At 43.1% G+C, this 27,032-nt stretch overlaps 3 protein-coding genes across 5 annotated transcripts in view; 2 read left to right on the plus strand and 1 right to left on the minus strand.

Annotated features, from left to right (window-relative positions):
- Nucleotides 1–2,878: 2,878 nt before the first annotated feature.
- RNASEH1 (ribonuclease H1) lies at nt 2,879–10,274 on the plus strand. Its single transcript, XM_054280280.1, has 8 exons — nt 2,879–3,015; nt 3,092–3,216; nt 3,686–3,889; nt 4,434–4,533; nt 4,813–4,867; nt 5,888–5,972; nt 7,232–7,356; nt 9,449–10,274. The coding sequence occupies exons 1-8, from the start codon at nt 2,906–2,908 to the stop codon at nt 9,533–9,535; spliced, it is 891 nt and encodes a 296-aa protein (XP_054136255.1). The 5' UTR covers nt 2,879–2,905; the 3' UTR covers nt 9,536–10,274.
- A 1,424-nt stretch (nt 10,275–11,698) lies between these two features.
- Nucleotides 11,699–17,119, plus strand: ADI1 (acireductone dioxygenase 1). The gene is made up of 4 exons (XM_054280279.1): nt 11,699–11,872; nt 12,152–12,271; nt 13,808–13,987; nt 15,669–17,119. The coding sequence occupies exons 1-4, from the start codon at nt 11,753–11,755 to the stop codon at nt 15,798–15,800; spliced, it is 552 nt and encodes a 183-aa protein (XP_054136254.1). The 5' UTR covers nt 11,699–11,752; the 3' UTR covers nt 15,801–17,119.
- An 8,739-nt stretch (nt 17,120–25,858) lies between these two features.
- TRAPPC12 (trafficking protein particle complex subunit 12) overlaps nt 25,859–27,032 on the minus strand; it is a 50,921-nt gene continuing 49,747 nt past the window's right edge. For all 3 annotated transcript variants that reach the window (XM_054280277.1, XM_054280274.1, XM_054280276.1), the window contains exon 12: nt 25,859–26,199. In XM_054280277.1, coding sequence (XP_054136252.1) covers nt 25,957–26,199 — 243 coding nt within the window. In that variant the 3' untranslated portion in view covers nt 25,859–25,956. The remainder of the gene's footprint in view (nt 26,200–27,032) is intronic.

Here is a 27,032-nt window from a genome sequence, read left to right on the forward strand (position 1 = left end):
GAGCTCCCCCTCTCCCTCCTTCCCTCTCCTTCTCCCTCCCTCCCGCCAGGGCTGTGCAGCCACCGCTCGAACAGCAGTGGGAGAGTGGATGGTGTTTTTCCCTGCCCTCTCCGTTACACCATTCCACGTTAATTTAGTACTGTGGGAGTTTACCCTTTCAGGGCGGAAGGGACGTGACGGAGCAGGGCTGGCACAGTCACCCCCGGCCTGCACCGTGTGAGGCGCTGTGCTGAGAACCACGGCCAAACCCAGGCCAGTGAGCGTGCTGGCATCCCGGGACTGTGGACAATCGCCTGCCAGCACAGGGCAGCCTGGCTTTGGTTTTTGTTTGCCTCTGCAAACGTGATCTCTCAGTTGCTTCCGCTAAGACAGTGTCCCAGTGATCACAGTTACCAGACTGTTACTAGACTAGAAATAATGCATGAGTCTTCAGCTGTGTTCAGGTACTACTAACTCAAGATGAGTGTTCTGGGGTCAACATACTCTGTCATCAGTGGAAGCACTATTATATACTGTGTTATTATCTAACAAATAACACTTGCACACTGATAAATTGAACAAGCTGTACTTTTTAATTTCGAAAGAAGTGACTTGCATGTTGATTCATGTACAAGTGCCTGGCTGTATGTCTATCTGAAGTGGAGCTAAAACCGTGCCTCGACAGAAAATCCCCATCTTGACATTTCCCTGTTGGCTGATTTAGGTTTCTTGTTCAAGGGTAAGTCCCACTTGGAGGCAGGTGTGCAACTCACCTGTCCAGGGATGTTAGGCCCAGGAATGGGGTTCGGAGCACTGGTTCTGTGCTTGGATTCCCTGGATTACTCCAAGACCAGCCAGCTTAAGCTTGTACAAACACAATTGCTATTAGCATGTAATGCTGTGTGTAGTCTCTCACTTTACAAAATGCAATAATGGAGTAATAAACCCTTGTAAACAACTGACAAAGACACCAGCATCCCACACTAAACAACCTTAGCATCTGCAAAATGCAGCTCATCATGTTTTCTAACATTTGTGGACTTTTCACTAAATTTATGATAGCCAGAAGACTGATTGTTCAGTGCTCATTTTTGTCCCAAGTCACTCTTCTTTCCTAGCATTAAGTCAATGAATGGGAAAAACTGCTTAGCTCATCCTGATGGTCAGGATTAGTATTTATAGAGATTTGGTTTGGCTAAACAACAGTGATCAGGACCTGATTGAAGAGTACCAAAAAGAAAAATAACATGGAATCGTCTCATCAGTCCAGCAGTATGCACTCAGTTTATACTGAGAAACCACGCATGAGAGGGAGAAAGAGCAGGTGATGTGTGGGTGGATCAAAACATGACTGTTCAGAGCATTAATGAATAAAGATGAGACTATCTGCAGCTTCCCATCTCCACATTATGAGTGCTGAACAGACCAGGATGCTGCATAACGGCAATGAGGAAAAAAGGTGTAGAGAGATGTTTCCTCTTGGACACTGAATTTATGTTAGGAGAAGGATGTAGAGTGATTAGTGTGCCTGGTACCCAATAATGCCTGGTAGTCAAAATATCTGACGGGTTTTTAAGAACCACTGTGGACCTGTGTGATCTTTAAAAGAAGTTATGTCACTACAAAGTAATGCAAGAAGGTTCTTATGCCATTCAGTCTCAGAATGGGCATGATGAAGAAGTGGAAAGAATAAGTTAGTCAGATGTGTAACAAAAGTATCCCAACAGCAGTAGGATGCAATGAGTATATGAAGTCTCACGAATGTGTTGGAAGAAGTACAGAAAATGCAGTAATTATATTTTCATACAACCCTGACCAAGTTGTTTCTCAGTTCCGCCAAGGCCTGTCAAACACCTAAAGTCTTCGGGTTTGGGGGTTTTTAAAGAGAAATGTTATCCAATTAATACACATAGTAATTATGTGTAATGTTGAGCCCATTTGTTGGTTTTGCAACAAGGCAAAATTAATGCCAATGTTTCACATTCCTGGCATTTTACTGGGCCACCCTTGTAGATCTGGACACAGCACTCTGCCACTCTGGCACCATCAGCTTTGTCACAGGGATCTGTACTAGAGCTGTGAGGGAAGTACAACAGCAGCTTGGATACCTCGGGCTGGTTCTGGAGTGGCCACAGCAGTGCCCCCATCTTTGCTACTCTGATCTTGTCAGAAGCTGAGGTACTGAATTTGGCACACGCCCAGCTCCCAGCTTTGGTCTCCCAGTACATGACAGTCCAGGTGCTAAGAGGATGGTGCCAGACTCTTTTTGGTGGTGTTCAGCGACAGGATGAGGAGTAGTGGCCATAAACTAAAACATGAGAACTTTCACCTCAACATGATGAAGTTTTTTACATTGAGAGTGGGTGTTGCCTGGGGAGGTCGTGGAATTTCCCTCTCTAGAGCCATTCAAAACCAGGACGTGCTCCTGTGCCACCTGCACCAGCTGACCAGCCATGGCAGATGATGTCCAGGGGTCCCTCCCAACCCTAAGGACCCTGCGATTCTGTGAAGGTGTTTCTCCTCACTCCAGAGGCCACCTCGCCGCAGGGCTCAGCTGGATGAGAACCAGCTTATCAACCTTGTTCAGCTCCAGCCTCTCGGACGTGCTGAACATGTCAGCGCACCTGAGAGGTCTCCTTTGCCTTTTAGAAATGGGGCTTCCAGAACGAGGTGGCTCGTGCAAAGCCGCTGCGACCTCATGCCCCAAACAACAGCTGATTTCGGTTTTAAAAACACCATTATTGGCGGGGGGAGGGAACAAAACCAACCAAACAAAAACGCCAATCCGTACAAAACCCTGCGCTGTAGCATTTTCTGGTACTTTGGTCTCTCTGGCGGCCCGTAGGAGGCCCCGGCGCTGCCGTGAGGGCGGCGGCCGCGCAGGCGCAGCGGTGCCGGGGGCCGCGGATAGCGGCGGGGCCGCGGGATGCTGCGCTGGCTCGTGGCCGTGCTCAGCCACTCGTGCTTGGTGCCCAGGGCCGGCTCCATGTTCTACGCCGTGCGCAAGGGCCGGCGCACCGGCGTCTACCGCACCTGGTGAGCGGGGAGCGAGGGCTGCGGTGGAGCGGGGAGCCCGCCCGGCCCGGCCTCACCGCTGCCCGCTGTGTTGCAGGGCGGAGTGCCAGGAGCAGGTGAACAAGTTCCCCTCCGCCAGCTTCAAGAAGTTCGCCACCGAGAAGGACGCCTGGGCCTTCGTGCGCGCCGGGCTGCCGGGGCCGCAGCAGCCCGAGCCGGCAGGTAGCGCGTCCCGCCGCCGGCACGGAGGGGGAGGAGGGCGGGGGTCCCGCCGGGGGCTCGGGGCAGGCACGGCGGCTGAGCCCGCGCTGCGGCTGCTGCCGGAACGCGGGCACCGGCCCCTGCTCATTCCTCGTCACTGGCTCGGCGCCATGGCCATGCCCTCCGGACACGGGATGGATGTGCCAGTGCAGTGAAAGTGTTTCTGTGGTGTTTGGAGAGCGTTGCTTGCTCTATGTGTTAAAGATGTAAGGGCCCTTGCATGTCTGTTTCCGCAGACTTAGGATGAAGAATGACTGGAGTATTCTATTTCTTTTCGATAATAGTTTGGCGGCGCGGGGGATGTCAGATAACAGACTAACACTGCTAATAGTTGCTAACAACTGTTGTCTTTAGAAGCAGTCGTTTCAAATAAAATAAAATTTGATTCTGCTGAACTTCCTAACTTCCTTTTTTTTTTTTTCTTTGGTAGAGGCATTTGGTCCTCCAGTTGTAACACAAGAAAATGGTAGCCAGAGAAAGGAACCAGAATTAAATACCATGTGTTGCAGTACATGTAAAAGGCCATATGAACAGTCTACAAATGAAGAGCAGATTGCAAAGCGTGTGAAACATGATGAAGTACACTCAGTGTGCTCAATACCAGCAGTCAGTGAAGATAAGTTTTCATATATGGGTGAGGTCTTTGATCATTCCTTTAATTATTTCATTGCTTGTCGCAAAGAATAAACCAACAAGTGTAACTATTAGAAAACTTTTAGAGAAGTTTGTATATGGGCCTTAAGCCCATTATTTCTTTTTGAAATGAAAATATGAACGATTATCTATTTGTTCACATCTTTCAGTGTAGTTTTGATTGGTTTTTACTGGTATGAATATATAGCTTAATCATAGTGTTATAGGTGTGATTTTATGTGTGTCTGGGCTAAAGATTGGATGTAGCTTTGAAGTTTTGAAGAAGACTTGAACTGTAGTGAAAAGTATGGGACTTGGGGCAGAAGTTCTTCTTGAGGCTGGCTGGTTTGACAGCAGTGAGGGTGTCAAGCTGCAGTGGGACTTGTGGTGCTCTGCACTGCTAATTCACATGGCTTCTGCAGTTACCTTTTAGAAGGGCTCTCTGGGGAGGGAAGTTTTGGGGCTTAGTATACTGGCAAACATTTCTTCTACCTTAAATAGTCAGTGTTTTTGAGGAAGTGCTGATTTTGGTAATTTTTTTGTAGGTGACTTTGCAGTTGTTTATACAGATGGTTGTTGCTCTAGTAATGGACGTAAGAGGGCACGTGCTGGTATAGGTGTCTACTGGGGACCAGGCCACCCTTTGTAAGTAGCTCAATGGATTTATTTTTTTTTAAATTAATGTATTCTGTTTGGTTTTTATGTTATTTACAGTACCAGCCTCCTTTTAAATATGAAGCTCTGTTGTTGGGACTCATAATGACAGTGTTATGAGACTGAGTGAGGAGATATTGATGGGAACAGAGAAAGCAGCCTTTCTGGGAAAAATCAACTGGAAATAATATTCTTCTCTTTAATGTCTTTAATTATACACCATTCTGAATACTTGGAATAACTAATCTACTATTTGTTCTTTGGACACAGAAATACCAGTGAAAGACTTCCTGGACGGCAGACTAATCAAAGAGCAGAAATCCATGTAAGTAGCAAATGTCCTGAAATGCTTCTCCATGTTAGCCTGCAGCTGCACTTTCAGGGCTATTTTAGCTCTGGTTTCCAGAAACCAGTATGGAGCTCTAAGAGAAGTATGCAAAATATTCAATTATGACTTCAAACAAATAGTTATCTTCAATTTTTATTGGTCCTTACTGGCTTTGAACTAGGTAATTCACCTTGAGAATTTCCCAAGTGCCACCAAGCACAGTTATTAAAAAAGCCTTACATTAGGAAAGTCTCACTCTCAACTCTGTATAGATTCTCTTGCATTTTTAATGTGTGTGTTTCAGACTTCTTATGATGGCAGAATCAGAGTATCCTAATCCTTCGATAAATGTAAAAACCAATTCTAGGCTCCTGACTAACTTCTGTTGACAACAGCAGATATTGTCTTCTCTTTTCATTTCCTCTTAATTATGGTATTTCTGCTATCCCACACTCCATGTTTGGAGATGAACTGAAATAGGCAATTGATCTGCTTAAAAACTTCAAAGTTCATTTTAGAGGTGGTGTTGGTGTGCCAGTGGTCAGATTTGTCACTGATTTGTCACTTTGCAGTTCTACATCCACACTCAGCCACTTCTGCCTGTAATGTTTCAGAGCACTAAAAAAAACCCCAACCTGTTAAGGCATCCAGACTGTTGGAACTGATATGAGTTCTTCCTCAAAGTTTTGGAGAAAATGCCTGAGTGTTGATAGAGGTTTTGATAGTTAGAAAATGGGTCAGAGAGCTACTTCTTCAGCACTGAGTTGAACATCAAAATGTTACGAGGTTTTGTTTGCTTTTGAAACTTAAGTGCCTGCCTCTTTGCCTGAATCATAAAGGTGTCATCTGCAATACACAATTTTGGGATCCTCTACACTAAAACACATTGATAACCATTGATGGAGAGGTTACAGTAATGTATGTAGTTCTGTGTTAGCATCAGGTACTTTGTTGGTATCTTAATTCCATGTGGCCAAAATCCTTTCTGACCTGTGGTTGTTTTGAAATGTTCTCAAGGCAGCCTGCAAAGCAATAGAGCAAGCCAAGAGTCAAAACATCAAGAAGTTAATAATCTACACTGATAGCAAGTTTACTATTAATGGTAAGTTAATGATTTTAATTTTCTTATCCTTAAAGACACTGCATGCTTTTTCCTTACATAAGACCCACAGAACATTCCTGGAGAGAGGAATGTAAGGAAGACAGGGCATAACTTATGACTGCTTGGGGAAAAGCTTCTGAGTATCAGACATTGCCTGCTAACTGCATGAAATAGAAGTAGAGTCCAAGTGTCTGTTTTAGTAAATGCTGACAGAAGTAACACCAGGATTTGTGTCCTGAGGTGTTCAGTGTGACAAAATCTAGAAAAAATGTTGTTCATGTATAGGCTGTTAAGGCTGTACTCAGGAAATTACTTGGAAGTTGGTGTGGTAACCTGCAGGGTTTTTGTTGTTTTGCATGTATTGGAGAGGCTGTTTTTAGCACACACACACCTGTGAAGTACATTCAAGTTCTCTTGCTTCCAAGCTTTTAGCCTACCCTGGAAAACTAGCCAGAGATATGTGCTCAGATTATGTATTAAAGGACCTGGAAAACCTAATTTTATTCTCTGTAAATACCATATGAAGCAGCCAATAAGACTTATTTCAGAAAAAAACTTCCTCTTTCCTTAAGATCTTCAGATTTTGTTCCTGTGATAATCTGGAATTGCCTAAGCTTTTTTTTGTTGTTGTTGTTTATTTGTTTGTTTAGTTAGGTGGATTTTTTGTGTTTTACTCAGTTTTACAAAGGCAACACATGTTTGTTTGTTTCCAGATCACTTTGGAGATTTGATTTTTGTGGGATTTTTTTGAAATAACATTAAACAAAAATTTAGTGCAGCTTATGGTTGAAAATTAAATGTTGCTTTTTTGTCTTAGTCTCTTTGGTTTTGCTGGCAGTTTCATTTTGTATTTTGGGTCACTGAGGTGCAGTGTTTAGCCAAAAGGTTTTTTGTAGATGTGTCTAGGAATTATATTTAAAAATGCCAAAGAAGGAGCCTTGTAATTAAGTACAAATGGATGTAATTTGTTTTTTAGGAGGCTTTGCGTACAGTGCATATATAAGATTGTAGTCTTTAAATTAAATATCTGTTTGGAAACACAGATATTTAATTTAATGATTGGGCAATTCAAGTAATAATAAAAAAATACACTCCTGAAAGACAACATCAGAGAAGCAAACAAGAATTATCTTTGGTATCCAGTGTTTTTGCCTGGAACTTTGTACAGAGGTAATGTCTTGTTAAAAGGCTGTTGGCTCCATCTTGATCCTTGCTGGCTTCTTTAACAGCACTCTTATGGTGATACCCCCTTTGCACAGGTATTACGAGCTGGGTTGACAACTGGAAAACAAATGGCTGGAGGACAAGTTCAGGAGGAAGTGTAATAAATAAAGAAGATTTTGAAAGACTCGATAATCTAGTAAAAGACATCGAAATTCAGTGGGTAAGTTCCTTGTTTCTTATTCTTAATGACATTTCAAACATGTTTCTGGTAGAAACTTAAAAGTGTGATCATAACTAAGACTTTTGTAGAGCATCATATTGTACTACCTTAAGTAAAACTGCAAATACAGAGAAGCTGCTTGTTGTATTTAAAGCAAATTAGCAACATAACCTAGATTCTTGGAACCAGTATTTCATTTATTTAAATGAATATTTGTATTTGTTTCCTGTCTCTTATTACTGCTTAGAAAATGCCTGCAATAATTATTTTTAGTTTGTTAGTGGTGTTAGTAGATACAATTTTTGTTGAAATCTAACCTTGTTTGCAATTTTGTTGAAATCTAACATTAGAATATAACTGGTTTTTGTGCCATAGCTGAATTTCTGTATTCGCTTTTCAGAACTATTTAGGACGCTGCTTTGTTGGAGTAACTGAATACATGAGTGTCTTTAAACTGGGAAAACTAAGTGTGTGTAACCCCAAATAAACCAACTCTAGTTTTCTGTGCCTTAACTGCATTTCTTCCAAGGAAATTTAGTATGAGAAGATCTTTAAAATAACAATTTTTAAATTGTTTTGCTCTCCAGTAAAGAAGTAAAACAACAACTATACAGATATTTCTGGTAGAATGTATTTTTCTGTAACCTCTAATATCAGTGCTTAACACTTCAGGGAAATATATTCCTTTGCCTCTTAAATTTTAGCCTAATTTTGATATAAGGCCACTGATTTGAGAAAATGTGTGTACAGTTGACTTTGCACCTGTAATGGCATGTTTACTCAGCTTCTGTCTTTACTCTGTAGAAAACAGGATCATGTAGATATTTAATGTGCAATTTTTTAATGGGAATTTATTGCAGGTATTCATGTTGCTCTGTGTTACAGAGTTGGTGGCTGCAACTTACAGGCTGGTTAGATTTTCTATAGCTACTCCTATATTCTATTGAGGAGAAAGCATAAAAAATTAAAGACTAAGTAAGTTCAGCTGTTCTTGGGAATATTTTACATAATTAAAAGATATTCCTTTATGAACACTTGTTAAAACTGAATCTCTTAGAAAAGGTAGGAGAGATTTTGTTTCAGGAGGAGTGTATGCATGCAGAGTCCTCCATGGGCTGCAGGCACATCTCTGCTCCACTGTGGCCCTCCTGGGCTGTAAGGAGGACAGGCTGACTGACCATGGTCTGCACCACAGGCTGCAGGGCAATCTCTGCTCTCCTCCTTCAGCCCTGACCTTGGTGTCTGCAGAGCTGTTCCTTTCACATATTCTCACTCTTTTCTCTGGCTGTCGTGCTGCATTTTTACCCTTTCTTAAACATGTTTTCACAGAAGAGCCATCAGCTTTGCTGATGGGCTTAGCTGTGTTAACCTTTGGGTCCCTTTCGGAGCTGTCTGGATCTGGCTCTCTCTCATGTAGGGGCATTGCTCATGTCTTTTCACAGAATCCACACCTACAGCTCCCCATGTGCTACCAAAACCTTGCCATGTAAATCTGATGTCACTTCACACCCACTTCATGCTTATTCCCTCTTTGATCTTGTCAAATAGCAAGCTTGATTTTCTTCCTCACCTTCCTATTCCACCCTTGCTTCTGACAAGGATGGGCTTAGGGTATAAAGTTTTTTTCAGTTCCTGATTAATGGATAGACAAATTAAGACATCTGAAAATTGAGAGGATCTTTTGATCCTATGTATGTATCCTAAGTGAGTGCTGTAAGTACCAAGGCCTTTAGTGGAATAGAGGACTTTGGCTTCTGGGGAAAGATCAACTCAGTTCAACCACTGAATGCAGGAAGGTGGGAATTTTGAATTGGAGCAGTTGTCTGTATTTCTTAAAGGATAGGTTAGCTGGTCCTTATGCTTTTAATTAATTCCCATAAAGATGATATCCACAGTTTGACAAGAGTTTCCCTAGAGGAAGAGAGACAATGAAAATCTCTGGGAAGAAAACCTAAGGGCTAAATATTAGGTGGGGACCTCTGAGGAGGTGCTCCTGTACTATCAGTGACAGAGCATTGCTTTATCAAATTTCATGTATCTGCTTTATTCCTGGTTTCTTCCATGTCTAAGCTGATATATTTTGTCCTGACAGATGCATATTCCTGGTCATGCTGGCTTCCAAGGAAATGAAGAAGCTGATAGACTAGCAAGAGAAGGAGCTTGTAAACCACAGTGCTGATGGCCTGGGACTAGAGACTGTTGCACTGGGAGTAAAGGGCCCAACATGACAGCAACAACTTGAACTGCTGTAATTGTTTTGGAGTTGAACTTTGAGCTGTACTTCTTTCTGGCCTGAAGCACTAACTATAAACCAACTTCTGGGAAGGAAAACCCCACATTTTCTTCTGTTGCATTTGTTTTACGATTGAGACAATATTTAGTTGATGATACTGAGTATTTGCTTTTTCTCCATCTATTGGAAAGGCTGTGGTCAGTGCTTTTAGCTGTGTTGTGTACTTATGGACTCACCTTACAGACAGGCTTCTGAAGAAGTAATTTTAAATCAAAGTGTTCTGTATTTTCCTCTTGATGAAATAAATATTTCTTTTTTTTTTTTTTTTTTGTGCAGAGATATTTATTGCATCCCAAAATAGCTGGGGCAGACTTTGGGGTTGGTTGATTTGGTAGGAGGTCACCTAACAGAGATGTCCATTTTCTATGCAAGTGTACAGGAAAAGCAAACAGGTTTGTTGTGTTATCTCTGTCAACTTTTCTGTTTGGTACCTTTGCACCACTGAATTAGTAGGGTTTAAGCTAGGAGTCACTGAAATGTTTTTGGATTTGTAAATTTCTATACAGATGGTTAGAGCTGCAGAAGTTTGTTACTTAATAGCTCTCATGCATTATAATATCTTTCCTGAGGCAGAATGTGAGGGTTTTACATATTTAGTCACATGGTTGTAGGAGGAGGAGGAAACTGGCTATCCAGTAGTTAATAGGTCAGTGAGGAGTGATGATTTTAATTTTTTTCCTCTCATTGAAAACTGCACATTGAAGCTCATGTAGGGGTAAAAGAGGGCACTGATTGGGCCCCCTCTGCTTCTTTGTATGTACACACACAATTATCTATTTACTTTAGAAGTTTGGCTGCAAAGAAAAGACCCATCACTGGGATCAGGTATCTAATAACTTGCCTATCTTACATATGATGTTAAACAAGTAAATCCTGTTTATTGTATGGAAATTGGTTTTGTTTTGGGTTTTGTTGTTTGTTTTTTTTTTAAGCAGGAGCTTTGGAAAACTTGTAAGATTGTAGTGGGTAAATCATAACTGTGTAATACTGAATTTAGCCCACTTGATTACCTGAATCTAATAGGTAGATTATAATAGAAAATCTAATAGGACTGAGTTTTATATCAATTTTGTATGAATGATTATTCTTCTGGAAATTCAGGACAGAAGAAAGGCAAGAGGAAGGTTATAAGATTAAGGTAGATTAAAGGATGGAAAACAAACAGTACTTCTCAAAAGGAGTTAAAACAGGGGCTTGAGGGCCTGCAGAGGATGACAGATCTCTAAGTCATCTTTTCAGAGAACTGCAGCTTTAGGAGAATATTGGCATTTAGCAGCCACCATATTGTGCTGGCTGTCCCAAAATGCCTACTTGTCCTCCATGTGCCTTAGCACAGCTTCTATAGAGTATCTGTTTGATAACCAGTAGTGCTTAAACATAAATACTATACATTAAAGGGATCTGGTACCTTTTTATGAGAATTAGAATAGTAGTGGTTGAGACACCTTGGTAAGTAAGAAACTCTTTATTAAGAAAAATTCTAAGGAGGGATTGTTTCAGTTGTCTGGCCATTCTTATATTGTGCTTAGCTGGCTCTTGGTTTATTTGCCCTACAGGATCAGGTAGATGCAGAAGTGTGGAGGCTGGAGGGGACACACCCCAGGGTGTCTTGTTCACTCCAGCTCAGGGAGGATGCTGAGGATGCATCTTCATGGGTGAAGACAACACAAGTTATCTGTGCAACCCTGTTTTACCACTTTCTTTATTTTTTGCCTAATTTCCTTTTTTCCATATTGTGGGGTTGCAATGCCGGCTTTTAAGCCTGAGCCGTAGCAGTAAGTTCCGTCAGAGCATTACAGCGGGGGCCGACACGATGCAAACACCATGGCCGTTCACTCGGGTTACCTCAGGGGCTGGTGCGAGTGAGCGGCCCCGAGCCCCGGCCTGTCTTTCGGGGACTCGGCTCTCAGGCTGGAGCTGTTCCCCCAAACGAAAGCTCCGCACCGCCCCGTGTTCAGTGTTTGGAGCGGCCCATGGCGCCCCTGTACCGCTCTGCCCCAGGCCGCGGGGCGGGCCCGTCCCGCTCGCTGCCGGGCCTGGAGCCGCGCCGGGGCGGGACGCACTGGCAGCCCGGCCCGGCCCCGCGGACACTGTGGCGGCGCGATGGTGGAGGCCTGGTACATGGACGAGTCCCAGGAGGACCAGCGGGCGCCGCACCGGCAGTGGCCCAACCGTGCCGTCAGCCTGGAGCAGCTGCGCCGCCTCGGAGTGGTGTACCGCAGGGTACGGCGGGGTTGGTACCGCAGGGCATGGCGAGGGCTGGTACCGCCGGGCGCGCCGGGGAGCGCCTGGCCAGGCCGGGCCGCGCCGCCTGCATAGGGGAGGCGGCGGGGGCTGGGTGCCGGCACTCCATGTCCTTGTGGCCGCTCCCCCTGCAGCGGCCGAGCCGCCCCGGCGCTGCCGGCACCTCGGGATTCCCACGAGTGCCCGAGTTCCGCCTTTAGCAATGGCGTCCGAACGCCTTCTTTTATTTTTTTCTTTCTCCTGTGCCTGTTCTTTTAGCTGGATGCTGATAACTATGAGACTGATCCATGCTTGAAAGAGATTCGGAGAGCAGAAAATTATTCTTGGATGGATATAGTGACCATACATAAAGACAAGCTTCCAAATTATGAGGAAAAGGTACGCGAAACTTGGCTCTCAGTGCGGGTTCCCGCGCCGGCCAGCGTGTGACACCTGCACAGCCCAGCGGGACACGAGGATGAGGCTTCCACGTCTAAAATACATCCTGTACCGAAGTCCTGAACATTAAAAAAGAACCTTTGATATAGTTTTAAAGATAGTAGAGGTCTTTTGCTTCTGTACATTGCCTTCAAAGGTTTTGAGGATCATTTCCATCATTGTCATTTCAAAACTAAGATTCCTACCAGGGGAGTTTTGCCAATGCTGACCTGTCCTCAGAGAGCCTCTCTGCGATGAAGGCAAGTGGCTGCCAGCTGGGCCTGGGCTTTGAAGACTTTTACATCCTAATGGCTGCTTGCATAATGTATCTTTTTTAAGTGAGTGTTAACCCCATGGAATTGTTCCTTGTACAAGAACATTTTTTACCTTGGGGAACTCGTACCTTGACAATTTCATAGCAGTTCAACACTGTTCAGGTGAGCTTCCTACAGGGAGCTTTCTCATCCCAGCCTCCAGGTGCTGCTGGCTTGCTGCTCTGACTTGAGGACAGCAACCCAATGACACTTTAATATTTTTATTAAATTTCCATTTAGCAGTTTGTTTTAAGCCCATTGTCTTCTAGTGGTTTTGTTTTGGTGAGAAGGTGAAATAGGTAGTAACTCATTAGGTAGGCTCTATCTGATAGAAAGATGGGCCATTCTTTACAAGATGTAGGGACTTCTCATCCTGCTGTGCTGGATCACTTCTGGCTCAAGGACATCTGCAGAAGTGTGTGGCTAAATATCATCCAAACATGAGCAGGTGGTGATGGTACCTGGCATTGCTGCATTGCTGTTTAGTGCTCACTGTGCACTAAACCTCCCAGGCCTCCGTTAATTGAACTTTTAAAATGTGCTTTGTATTCTGTGCATGTATGAAGAATTCAGCATCCCGTAAAAAAGAGAATGTTGCTGTCACTGTCTTGGACAAGAAAGAGAGCCTGGAGCTGGGTCTCATTGTGTGTGGGCAGGCATGACACACTGTTTACATCAGATTTCTGTACATGGGCTGTGTTTGGCAGTGACTGCATTTTCACAGACAGTAGTAGTACCTGTGCAGCTAATTCAGCTCTACATAAGTGTAAAAGAGAGGGGATAATCTGTGGCTTTGTTTGGTGCTGTGTGTTGGGGGAAAAAAGCACAAAATGATCGAACTGAGCAAGTGCAAGCGCCAAATCCTGCAGTGTGATGTTTTACCCATCTCTCTTTCAAATGGGTGTAAGGATCACTGTTATTCAGAGAATGGTTATGTACAGCTAGAGCTGCTGTTTCTTGTCAGAGGAGTTCCTGCCCTCCAAAGGGAATGTGAAGCCTGCTTAGATGTGTCTGGAGACAGAGGCTGGCTGGCTGGCTTGGCCATCTTACCCATGTTGGTCTCCTCTGTTAGTTAAAACACAGTTACCCTTTGAAAGCCTTTCTCAGCTTCTCTGTGTTTCTGCCAGTTTTCTTTGCAGCTTTCCTATGTTCAGTAGTTTTCCAAAATATTTGCTATTCCTAGATAAAAACATTTTATGAAGAGCATTTACACCTCGATGATGAAATTCGCTACATCCTGGAGGGATCTGGCTATTTTGATGTTCGAGACAAGGATGACAAATGGATTCGGATTTCCATGGAGAAAGGAGACATGATAACCCTCCCTGCTGGCATATACCACCGATTTACACTGGATGAGAACGTATGTTGTTGTAGATTACCATAAATTTTGATGATAAATCCATGTGAATGTATATCACATTAGTAACTACATGCCCTGAGACTTGAAGTTCATTAGCAAAACATATTAAATATGAAGGAGGAGGATGAAAAATAATAAATAATTCACAGCATCTGAACCTTTCATCTCCAGGTCACAAATTCAGCCTCTCCTCCTCAGCTGTGACTGTAACTCATTGCCACGTGATATCTGTGGCATATCAAGCCTAGGGCTGTCCCTCCCACAGTTGTCCCAGCTGTCTGTTGAGGTGGAGAATGTGTGGATGGATCATTCTGTATTGCCTTGTTGTGTATTTTTGTGGGGATAGAAGAACATGTCTGTGTCCAGCAGTGACATCTTTCACCTTTGGGGAAAGAAGGATTTAAGGGTCCAGAGCCACTACTTGCAACTCCTGTATGCTAAGCTGGGTGCTGGCTTCACAGGTGGTGGCCTCCTTTGGAAAGATATTTTTGCCAGTGGGAGTGTGAGATTGGCACAGTCCTGGTCTGTGTTTCTCTTCTTGTGGGCTCTTACAGAGGTGTTTGTAACCTCAGCATTACCCCTGAAAAAGGGGGAAATGTGTTGTCTCCTGTGTGGTGAAGTTGCATTTCTGGTGAAGGGAATGGTTTTGTTTTGAATCCGCTGTCCAGAGAGCAGTGTTCATACATGTGAAAAAGGGAGATGCTGCTTTAGTGAAAAACCCAACTTTTCCTATCTGCTTCTTGAGATCCATAGCAAATAAACTACATTTACTATTCTCAGGCTTTTTCTTTACATAAGCAAACTGTCAGGGGTTATGGTTGAGGCCCCAAGAAGTCTTAAGTGTTCACTGAGGGAGCTTTAGTCCAGAAGTGCTGACTTTGAAGTAAAATCTTTAGGTGCTTCTAGACCCTGGCATTTTGCAGCTAAGTTCTTTTGGTACCTAGCTTTATTCTTACCATTTCTGAACCTGGGTGTAAAATAATCATCTGTTTGTGTTTTACAGAATAGGTAGGGTCTAAGTAGTACTTCTGCAGAGTAGGCAGAAGAGGAGAGTTCCCCATCACCCCATGGTTGGAGCACATCTGCAGGCATTTTCTGCTGCCACAGTTGTACCTTGCACCAGGCATATTTTTGGTTAGCTGCTGTTAGCTGGCTGTTGCTTTTCCTTTTGGAATCTGGAGACTTTTCACTTCCTGTAAGCTTTATTTTTTGGGTAGCTTATGCACTTCCATTCAGTTTTTATGGCTGTGACTGTGATGCTTCTGGTATTCCCCAAAAGCATTATGTAAACATTGTGGGTACCTGGGTTCTGCTATTTAGCTAAGCAAATAGGATTTAAATGCTGCACTGCTGAGTATTGTGGATCCAGTGCAAAAGGTTTGCATAAGACAGGATGGTTTTGGTTTCTTTGACAGGGGGAGAAGTATTGATTCTGCCTGAGCTGGAGGTACTGATCATGACACAGTGTATCGCTGCATAGGGACCACAGTCTTCCACTGCAGGCACTGGGAGCAGGAAAAGCAGTATAATGCTATAATTTTCTGGAACGTGTGAACCTTTCAGTCCATCATGAAATAATTTCAAAAATTTCTACAGAAGTGCAAGTGAAACCTTAACTTTGGAATGCAGATCCCTTGAAAAGGAGCTCTTAAATGACTTGTCACTTCTTGTTCTGTGGCAGAACTACGTGAAGGCAATGAGGCTGTTTGTTGGAGAGCCCGTCTGGACTGCGTACAACAGGCCGGCTGACGATTTCCCTGCCCGGAAACAGTACATGGAGTTCTTGGCTCAAGAAGCACATAATGGTGTCTGAGACCTGACAGGGGCAACATCCCGAAGCCCCATCAGAATAAATGTGCCTTGCTGCTTTTCACTGATTAAACTTGCATTTAAAATCACAGAATCATAGAAAAATTTAGATTGAAAGGCCATTTGGAGGTCATTTTATCCAACCCTGTGAATCACTATACCAGTTTTAAATCTAGACCATGTTGCTCAAGATGTTTGGAAACCTCTGGTGATGGAGGTCACACAGGCTGTCTGGGTGCTGGCTCCAGCACTTAGCTGCTCCCATGACCAAGAGTTTGTTCTTCATGGCCAACTCCCTGGTTGCAGTTTGGAGTTGTTGTCTATTGCCCTTTCACTGCATGTCTGAGGAGAGTCTGGCTCTGCCTTCTTTACAGTCCCTGCTCTAGCAGGAAACTGTATTGGGTCTCCTCTGAGCCTTCTCCTCTCCAGGCTGCACAGACCAGTGCCCTTGGCTGGGCTCCCTTCTGCTAAGTAAGATGTTCATCATGTTTTGCCCCAGTTCTGGTGACTGAGGGATGTCACTTGTAACCACCTGATAGTTTAGTTTGAACCACAGACTGCTTGAGCTCAGTGGACCCAAGTTCTTTATCCACCCAGTAGTTTGTACCCTCAGTCAGGCTGCAAGGCTGCTGTGGGACGCACTAGTGAAAGCCTTGCTGTGGTCAAGGGGAATGGCACCTGTGGTGTCCCCTTTGCTGCAAAGCCATTGCTCCTGGGAGTTGGCATCAGTCAGATTGTGCCCTTGGTGAATTGGCATTGTCTGGTTGCTCCTCATCACCTCCTCATCCCGGTACTTCTTGTGCCTGGAACACCTTCCATAATGGCATATTCTGTAACATTCCTGGGGAGTGAAGCAGGGCTGAGCAGCCTGCAGTTCCCCAGATGTTCTTTCGTGCCTTTTTGAAGGTGGCAGTATTATTTGCCTTTTTCTGCTCAAAAAGGTTTTCCTGATCTCTGTGACCTTTCAAAGATGCCAGCAGCCTTGCAGTGACATTAGTCGCATTTACAGTTGCTCAGGAATCCATTTTCTAACCTTTTTTTTTTCCTTGGTATTTCTGGCAGGTAGAATTGTGAGAGGTGGGCTACATTAATATTCATTTTGCTCAGAATCCATGCTAATGAACTACGTAGGATTCTGGTTTTAATTAAAGAAAAGAAAGTCTCCTTCATTCTTGTCTAAAAATGTTCATAAGATAAATTTGCATAATCGGCATTTTAGTATGCAGCTTTCCAAGTTCTGCCCTGGTACATAAAACTGTGGTTTTCTCAGTAAAATGTAGCAAATTTGTTCTTGTGAGTTATTAATAAAATTACTTTGATCTAGGTATGTTGATTTTTTCTTGGTTTGTTTTTTTTTATTCTTTGTGCTGACATTTAGGACCCATTGAACAACAGTGTTACTGTAATTATTAATCAGCTTTTATTCCTTGTGCTGGCATTGATTTGTTCTGTAACATGGGACAAATCACTCACTGTGCCTCAGTTTCTTGAGCTGTGAGAGGGAGAAGAGTAGGCTTAGGCACACTGGGCTGGTTTTCAGTAAATGCCTTGTGCTTCCACAGGACATGGAGCTCCCCAGCAGTGGGCACTGGAGCGTTTTACTCTTCTCAATGATGAATTATGCCAGCTGGGTAGATGTACTGCTTGCTCCAGCTCTCAGTGGATGATGAGCTGAGTGCAGCCTGTGTGCTGATTTCAGCCAGATATAGTACATGCTCCTGCCTTGCAATCTCCTTAATAAACAACTCTAGAAGGAGGTTGAAATGGCCCTACCTGGGTCTTCCTAATGTAGCAGATGATGGATAATTGAATTTTCCCACTGTTCTTTCCTATGTGTGTGTACACAGCCCTTCTTTAGTAAGTAACAGCGTTTTTCTCACTTTGTAGCAGCATTGCTGTTAACTGTTTCTGGGTGTTTTATTTCTTCAAATGTTTCTGGAAGTGAAGTTGCAATTTTAAAGTGAAATTGTACTAAACTTAAAGGTTGGAAAGGATGAAGGAAAAAGTCGTGTTTCCTGGGTTTGGGTTGCAAGCTAGATGAGATGTGGGGACACAGGTGACCCTTCAGTCTGCCAGTGTGGGCTCAGTTTATGGGAGGGATGCAGGCACAACCCATGCTTGTAGAACTGAAACTCATCCAGCTCTCCATGCAGCTGGGACTGGCTTTTGTGCTGTGGTCCATAAGCCTGTCTGAAAATCAGTGTTAGGAGCAAATAGGAAGTTTAGCTATAGTCAGACACACATGGGGGAGGCTGTGCTGTGACATGTGCCTTATTGGCTCAGGGATTTGTGTGCCACTTGTCTGAAGGGAGGTCTTGAATGTCCTCTTGTACAGCACACTGGGGCTTCCTGCTCCCAGAACAAACTTTGGGGATTTTTCAAGGTACAGCTACAGGAATAAATGACAGCTATTGCCTGCAGCAGATTTTATTCCTTTGATTTATATGCCACAGAAAATTGAGTTTCTGAATGTAAAGTAAAACGACTGCTTTCTCCTGGTGCTGGTAGCAGTCCCTGGTATCCCATCGAATTCATCCCCCTTCTAAGCTTTTGTTGCCTTTTTTTTAAATCAGAAGCCAAGGTGAGACTGTTCATTCCTCCCAGGGGCCTTTCTGTTTTGATCTGTCTCTGCAAAAGGAGAGGCAGGGCAGCAGCACAGGCCCTCAGGAACCCCCACTTGCAGAGCAGGCAGCCCTAAGAGGCTGGGGGAGCGACCAGGAAGAGAGAGCAGGTCATGCATCCTCCTCACGAGAGATTTACAGTCGGGAGCAGCGGTGAGGGATGGACAGTAAGGCAGCTGCCCGCAGCAATTGCTTTCAGCAGCTCGCTGATGTAGGATGTGACCTGGGGAGCAGGACTGAACCACCTTGTTTTGTTGCCTCTCTGGAGGAATATATACACCCAGCAGAGCTCCCATCTCCTGGCTGTCAGAATAACACACGATCGCCCCACTGGAGGTCGTTCATCATTTTCATAGCACAATGCATTCTGCTGCTGAGAGGTGGCAGGGGCTGTGGGGGTCTGACTGTCAACACTTTGGAGTCCATGCCCTTTACTGCTATAGGTGTCTTTGAAAGGGTGAAAGCTTTGCACTCTGAAAGTGGTTTTTGTCAGCCAGGAAGAAAGCAATTTGGGGCTGGAATAAAGATTCCACACCTGCAAAGAGGTTACGTGGGAAATTACAGAGGGAGGAAACAGCTGGGCAGAAAAAAATGTTAATAGAAAAAATTCCAGAAAGCAGAGAGATGGGAAGGAGAATATGCCATTCCTTCAGATGAGAAATGCAGTTTATTTTCATTGTGGTTTTTGGGTTTTTTTCTTTCTTGCCACTGCCCACCCCTACCCACCACCCCCTCCCTCCACCCCCAAAAACGCAAAGTTAAATTGATTTTTGGCGCAAAAACATGGTTCTGTTTTACCACAGCCAGTGGAATACCTTGGTATATTGATGTAGTATGAAAATTCATGGAAGTAGTTTCAGCAACATCATATTGGCAGCATTAACTCGGGCACGGGAAATATTTCAGCTCCTCCAGAATTAGAGGTTAAAAAAATAGGATCAATGGTACTGAATTGAGATGTTTAAAGACAGCTTTTTTGGTACTTATCTATTATTTTCTGGTTTAATCCAAACTTTCCCAAAGTGGCATATACCCCATTTTCTCATGAACATCTTGAGAGAGCTTTTCTAAGGAGACTCAGGGCAAACTGTGGATGGACAGCAGGATTTTTAATAATTTAGGTGGGCAAACTGGTGTCTGTGCTCCCTTGTTATATGTCCTGGAGCAAGTGTCTGTGGCTGGATTTTTTTAATGAAAAGACATTCACGGCCAGTTGGTAGTTAAATAGTAACATTGATTTGGGGAGGTCTAAAAATAGGTGAGGGGAAGTGCTGCAGGTGGTGAGTGTCTGGCCCTGGGCTGCCTGGGGGCAGGGGCTGTGCCTGCAGCTGTGGGAGCTGCTGCCTGCCTGTCCTGGCTGCTCAACCTGACGAGTATAAATGTTCTTGTACTCAGAGCACCGGGTCCTGCTGCCAGAACAGGCACCTCCTGCCAGGTTTCTGGTTCCAGGACTTCACTTGAACTAGGAACTTAGGAGAAGGGACAGTTTCCTGACAAAGGCAGTCATTTAATGTCAGCTGGCAAACACCAGCACACATAAGGCTGAGATGCAAGCTGAGCACTGCTCTGAAGAATATTTCTTTGTAGCCAAATTGTGGATTTAGGTATTTGGCCAAGCTGTAGTAGAACTGAATTGTTCTGTGCTTGAAAATGACATCATTTGTTTGGGAGTCTTTCCTGGGAAAATGATAGAAATTTCTCAGATTCCTTCCCTCCCCCCCCCAAATAGGGGAGGAAGTCTGAGAATAGGGTCACTGACAGTTATCTTCTATTTCCTGAAGCCAAATAAACATATCAGCTCATTGGGGGCATGAATTGGTGTTACAATTTAAATATTCCTGGCTCAAAGAGGCAGATTTCATCTGATTTACTGCACTCATTGTGATTTTACAGCTTGATTCCCAAAACATTTTGTGTGGTTGCAAAAAGGTAATACTCTGCTATGCCTGCAGTTTCAAAAACCTATTTTTGTGCAACTGAGTCACTAGCTCTCATTATTTATTAACTGTATAAGTACCCAGATAAGGCAAAGAAGAAAAATTTCACAAAACCAAATTGCTTGGGGAAAGATTCAACAGTTGAAGGACTGTGAATCTCTTTCAATTCTGGCCTCCCCTGCTGCAGTTCTCTCTGGGATACCTGCATTAATTTTGTTTAATTCTCTATGCTGCTTCTCAGAGTACCAATTAAAAACTATTGTGCCTGTCAATATTAGCTGGTAGAAAATTGGGCTGGGTATGCTCTGTGATTGCCTTTGGTCACAGACACAGCCCAGAGCAGCCAAGCTGAGCTCTGGGCTCTGGTTTCCCCTGTGATCACAGGCATTTGAGCTGGGAGAATTTGATTTGGGTCTGCCCTCAGGCTTATTTTTTTTTCCCAAATGATTCAGGCAACTTAAAGCTGACCTGCTGTTCATGGGAAGGAGGTGAGCTGTCCTTGGTGATGCTGTAACAAAACAAAGTGGTGGCCAGGTTTTGCACAGGCTGCTGCCCCAGCCTTGGGTGGGGCTCAGTCCTGCTGCCTGCCACTGGAGTGTGTCCCAGAATTTGATGTTCTTGCTCACACATTGTATTGAAAATAGTGTTTTGGTGTTTGTTTTTTTTTTTGGGGGGGGGGGCGGGATTGTTGTGGGTTTTTTTTCTTCTAATTAACAGCTCTAGTTCTGTATCTCTTAACTTCAGTTTTTTCAATTTAGTACTGACAGTCTTGACAGTTTTTCAAGCCAAAGAGGAACCTTCTCCCCCCTTCCATCCTTGCCTCAAAAAAGTGACATCCAATTTTTTCCCCTCTTTGTGGGAAAATTCTAAGCCATTATTGCTGCCTTTTGGGTGGATTCATTTTAATGACTCTCATACATAATAAACATCTGCAGATGACTGCCCAAATCTAGGACAGAAAATCAATGTGTCGATCCAGAACAGCTTGGAAAGGCAGCACCTAGGTCCTCCTCCCCATCCACACCTTTCTCTTCCTAAGAGCAGGCTTGTGACCATCTCTCACACCTCTTGAAGATCAGAATCTCTAAATTTGTAATCCCCAGACTGGCTGGGAGAACTAAGTGGGAAAGCAGCTTTCTGCTACTGTATCCTGCAGGTTAGTGCTGGTGGGGCTTGTTTGCATTCAGCACTACAGAACTGCTATTCAAATGCCAGAAACTCTGCACAGTTTCCTGCATTGTAAGGTAGCTCACTGGTAAGAGAATTCCTTCCTCAATGTTTAATTAAGTGGGTAGAAAGCAAGATGGAAGAAGTGGATGGCATCTTCCTTTGAACTCTGATAGGTGGGAGTTACTGGATAAACTCACATCTTTAATTTCCATGGCCTCTGCTCATGACAGAAGCATTATAGGTTGCTACCTCAGCAAGCTCAGAGAAGTTGACCCTGCCTGCTGTGGTTCTGCCTGTCTGAAATACATTTACATCTGTATTTGCTGCTTCAGTCCCATTTTGCCAATATTGCTTGGTTTCTAGTTGAAGCAGTGCGGGAATGTTCTCACTGCAGCTGCTGATGGCAGTGCCATACATCTTGCACTCCTCTTTCAGGCAGCTCCAGCACATGTGGTTGATTAAGCACATCAGCTGACATACAAATGAGACAAACTTAGCTGTGCATAAAGATCCTGCATAAAGATAAGCATAAATACCCTGCTTATCCCCCACTCTGACTGGATTTGTGAAACACCTGCAGCAAAGGCTTCACAGAGGAGCTGTGTACCTCTTATTAGGCCCGTAGTGCAGAAAACCCAGCAGCCTACCAGGCAGCATGGTAATTCCCAGCACATCCTTGTGATGACAGCCTCAGGAGGAAGATGTATCTGGAGAGGGTGTTAGCTGGCTGGGTGAGTTCTTCCACCAGGTCAGTGAACTCATCTAGATTGGGCCGAGCGCTCCTGCTGACATGAAGGACAGGGTAGGTGAAGGAATGACCATCCTTTCCAGTACACTGGCTGAAGTCCATTGTGGAGTTTCAGGCATGTCTGCACATGTCTGCCTTTGGGGAACACCTAATGTGTCCAGTCTGAAAACTGAGGCACCAGGAAAATGTCACTGACCACCTGGTGAGGGGATGCCATTCTCATCTGAACTGCAGTTAGGTATTAAAAATGCCAGAGAGATGCCCAAGTTCTTTTGAGGATCAGAGTCTCTGTGCATAATGCAATTATCTGGATGTCTGAAGTACACCTCTTCTCCTCTTTTAATAAAAGTGGGAATTTAAATGCAAAACTTCTGTTAAGGCACATTAAGCTTTAAGATTTGAATGCAACAATCAGGGCATTCAGGCTCTGCTTTCCACAGCTTTCTCACTTAGCCAGATGACATATGCATGCTGTGTTTTAGAACTGAGCTCTGCCCTCATTTACACCAGGAACCCTCATTAAATTCAGCTGAATTCATTGAATTTAACAGGATTGCCTGGTGTAATTAATGTTTTGAGGACAAAGTCTGTCCTTAGCTTTGATGTTCTAACATCATATAGAGCATTCAGATGTGTAACAGGCAGAATTTAGGAAGTCAAACACTTGTATGTGTGTTACATCCAAACCATAAAGTGACATTGAGTCTTACCTGCATTTCATAAACAGTTAATAATTTGCATACATCCAGCAGTGATAATATGCCTCTGCATTTAAATTTTAATTATTCTGCAAGTCTACCAGGGTGTCACTTGTTTAATGGCTGGCTGAGCTTAGAGGTCACCCAGTCCAAGTCTCCTCTAATGGCATTTTTATCTGAGCAAAAGCTTTGACTAATAACAACACAGCAAAGATGCTGAAGTGAGACCTATGTAGTAATACACATGAATTAAAATGTAGAGAAATTTAGAAATTTCGGGATTTTGTTTTCAGAGTGTTTCTTTTATAATGGTTATTGGACTCTGACTAGGATAGTAACTTTTTATTCTCTGCCAATCAGAATACAGACTGTCATTTACATGTGCAGTGTCAGGCACTAGGGAACCAAAAAGGAAGCTTTTTACTTCAGTTGTAAAGAGGCAAGTGGCTCCAGCATGCTGGATGATGATGGATCATGCTACTTTCACTTAGCATTGGAACAGACAAATGACACTTTCTGAAAGCAAGACAACAGTACAGCAATGCAATGTGACACTTCAGCTAAACGTATGTGAATCTCTTTTATATTATTTTACGTATGACTGTAAAAAATGCAATAGCTTGGGTTGAAAAGGACCTTTGAAGCTCATCTAGTTCAACCCTCTCCAAAGGCACAGACACCTTCCACTAGAAGAGACTGCTTAAAGCCCATCCAGCCTTTGTCTTGCATGCATCCAAGGATGGGGAGCCTCTCTGGGCAAACTATTCCAGTGCCACACCAAGAAGAATAATATTTTCCTTATGTCCAAGCTAAACCTACCCTCTTTTAGTTTATAACTGTTGCCCCTTGTCCTACCTCTACATGTCCTGGTAAGTTGTTCAGTGCTGTCAGCATCTTTGAGAACAAGGCAGTCACATACCAGGAGTTCTTTTTATCTCCAAAGAAACTCCATGCCCAAGAAAAGGAACCTATGCTGGGGAAAACATACTACTAGAATAAAAAAATGAGTACAGGGAGTAACACACCTGATCAGATTAACAGCTGTAACAAAATGAAAACAACAGTGATTTCAACTCACTTATCAGTGTAAACTGAGAATCTGTCCAATTACTGTTAAGCCTTGTCTAAAATCCTAGCAGAAATTAAAACAAATGTAAAACCTCATAAAGAATAATGCAATATAACTACTTTTAATTTACTATTTTAATACTCGCTTAAGTTATGCAAATGGTGTTTGAGCCCAGCTAAAGCAGGTGGTGCTGAATATTTAATTTTTGAGTTTAGTAGTGGTACCTTAGGACAAGTCTACCCAGGTGCTGCACAAGTTTAATTCAGATCCAGCTGTTCAACCTAGAGGCCAAGTCAGAAACAGAAATACCAACTGCTTTCAATTTTTTTCAGTTGATTAGTACACAACTAGCTGTTGTTTTGGGTACAAGTATGGCCTGTCAAACAGAAATACACTGTAAAAATGGAGCAATTTCAGTTTCTGCATAAGCTGTAGGCTTATATCTTTTCAGGTGACCAGCGACTTTGCAGCATCCTTATGTCTGCATGTCTAGACTGCAGAAGTTTTCAAACAACCTGACTTTTGAGGACAACTGTTTGGCCCCTGTACAGTATCTCCAGATGGACAAGCATAAAAATGAGTTATTGGTTACTTAAAAATACAGGTGGGGGTATTTAAAGGGAGTGAGAATTAATTGATGGATATGGTATTAAAAAATCTAACACACTTATGGAATTGTCCCATGGCAGTGATTTGTGACAAGAAACTAGTCCAATTGCTAAGCATTAAATCTCAGAACAATAAAACCCTCCTATGAACAGATGCATATATTGTGTTCATGTATGAGTGGGAGTATCTGCATTGAATCTTTATAATACAGCTGAAGGGAGAAATGTGGGCAGAGATGTGAAATACACTGGTATCACAGTGATACTGTGATTCAAAAAATCTGTGTTCTGAGGGATGCCAAAATCAGTATATGCTGATACTGTTCCATCACTAGTAACTGCCTTGTGTCCTGAACCCCATTTGCTTCCACTCAGTGTGGCCTAACCTTTAGATACCTCTGCCTCAGGCTCTGCATCATTTTCCCTGGGAAATACTTCATGCTCAGTGTTTTCGCTTTATAACGGGAGAGGAGAGGAACTGAACTGAAATCCATTGTGTTTCCACTCCACCTGGTACTGCTCCTTTCTCTACCCAGCAGAATGCCAGAGTGGAGCAGCTGTGCAGAATCCATGTGTTTTAATCTGAAAGATTTAACAGTTACACAAACCCAAGGAAGTACAGGGAGACCATTTAGTCTAGTCCCTCATTCTGTGGGAAACAGATTCTGTGTAGGATTGTTGGACTCCCTCACACACTCCTGGACATGTCCCTGTGCTACTGGGACTTGGACCAGATGGCCTCCAGCAGTTCCTCCCAACCTTAGCCATGCTGTGACTCTGAATGGTGGTTATCAAGCAGCCTCCTCTGACAGCCACAGACACACAAAGGTGTAAGATTCAGGAGTCTGATGGGGACAAAATGAGGAGAGGTGTGTTCAGAATTTCCTTTCCATAACACACATACTGATATTCTGTCAATAACTCCTAGCTGATGAAATAAGCTCATTGGCTACTCATTGACTACTGCAAAATTATCAAGACAAAATAAGGTTAAATTCAGTTTTTCTCATAAAAGAATCTGAGTAGTTGATTATATATATATAATTATATGTATACACACATGTATATTGTAGTGCACTGTAATGAGGAGTAACTGGACAGAAACAGACCTGTAGGGATGAAAGGTATGAAGCTGGCTCTAAGTCAGCACAAAGTCTTTGCAATGACAGGCCTATGAGAGGTGACAGGTTCTGTAGTAATGCCACTGAATATTCATAATTGAACAGATTTTATTTCACATTTACACATTAGCACGAGTATATACAATTTAAAAAATCAGCCTTGCTGGAAAAACTTAGTTGGAAATGATCTATCCCAACTTGAGACACTGAGTATTAAAGCTATCACCCTCTTTGACAGCCACAGCCTCTAAAAGTGCCTGCTTCTTCTGCATACTGCGAGAGGACTCCAGTTCATACATGGTGGTCAGGTTGAAGAGGACGCTCTCGTGCAGGTAGTGCTGAGGGTCCTGCTGAACCATTCCTTCCAACTGCCGGAGGGAATCCTTCAGTTTCCCCAGGTACAGAAGACAAACAGCAGCATTGTTGTTAGCCTAGGGAAAAACATCTTGTAAACAAATTGTGTGTTTATAAATACATATATATATATATATATGCATTTACAAGTCATAAGAGAGAAGGAAAAGAAAAAGTCTAGCATCTGCAGTTGCAACATATTTACTGTATGCTAAGAATTACTATTCTGCATGTGTGTGCAAAACTAAAATACATTATCAATTATACAATGCTATCCTTTTCTTTTAATTCTCAAATTTACCCTCTGCCAGTAGGGTATGTCTAAGAGCTGAAACTCTAAAAGACAATTTAAAATGAAATATAACTAGTATAAGACATTAGTCTGAAAGCCAAGAGAAACAAATTTCAGAAACTACATGACCTTCTACATGCATTTTCATAGATTTTTTTTTAAAATTACTTCATTATATTTTCAGAAGTGTTTTTCTCTCTCTCTGGCTTACATGTCCACATAAGCAACAGGAAGATACTTTCTTATCACAAAGGCATCTACAGCTGACTTCACGTAAATCCAGCAGATAGGGCAGTCTAAATATATATGAATGATCAAGTCAGGTTCCATTTTCCTTAATACACAAAATGGGTTTTATGAGTTACTGAAAGATTCCAACAGTACAAAGTGAAAACATGTTATAACATGTTTGGCGGCAGAAACTTTCATATCTTCTAAAGATGAAGATAAAGGAAGAACATGGCCTTTTAGAAAAAAATATTTTTCTGTCCATTCAGGAAACTTTACTGATCTTGTGTGATTTATAATACACTCTATTTTACAGCCTGCAAAATAATGCAATTCATGTGTTTCCTAAACTCAGTCCCTTCAGTCTGTAGATGGCCTTGGAGCAGATTA

This window comes from Melozone crissalis, unplaced genomic scaffold (genome assembly GCF_028551555.1).
Source record: "Melozone crissalis strain CALT ecotype California unplaced genomic scaffold, PUWL_Pcris_2 ptg000027l_1, whole genome shotgun sequence".
NCBI lineage: Eukaryota > Metazoa > Chordata > Aves > Passeriformes > Passerellidae > Melozone > Melozone crissalis.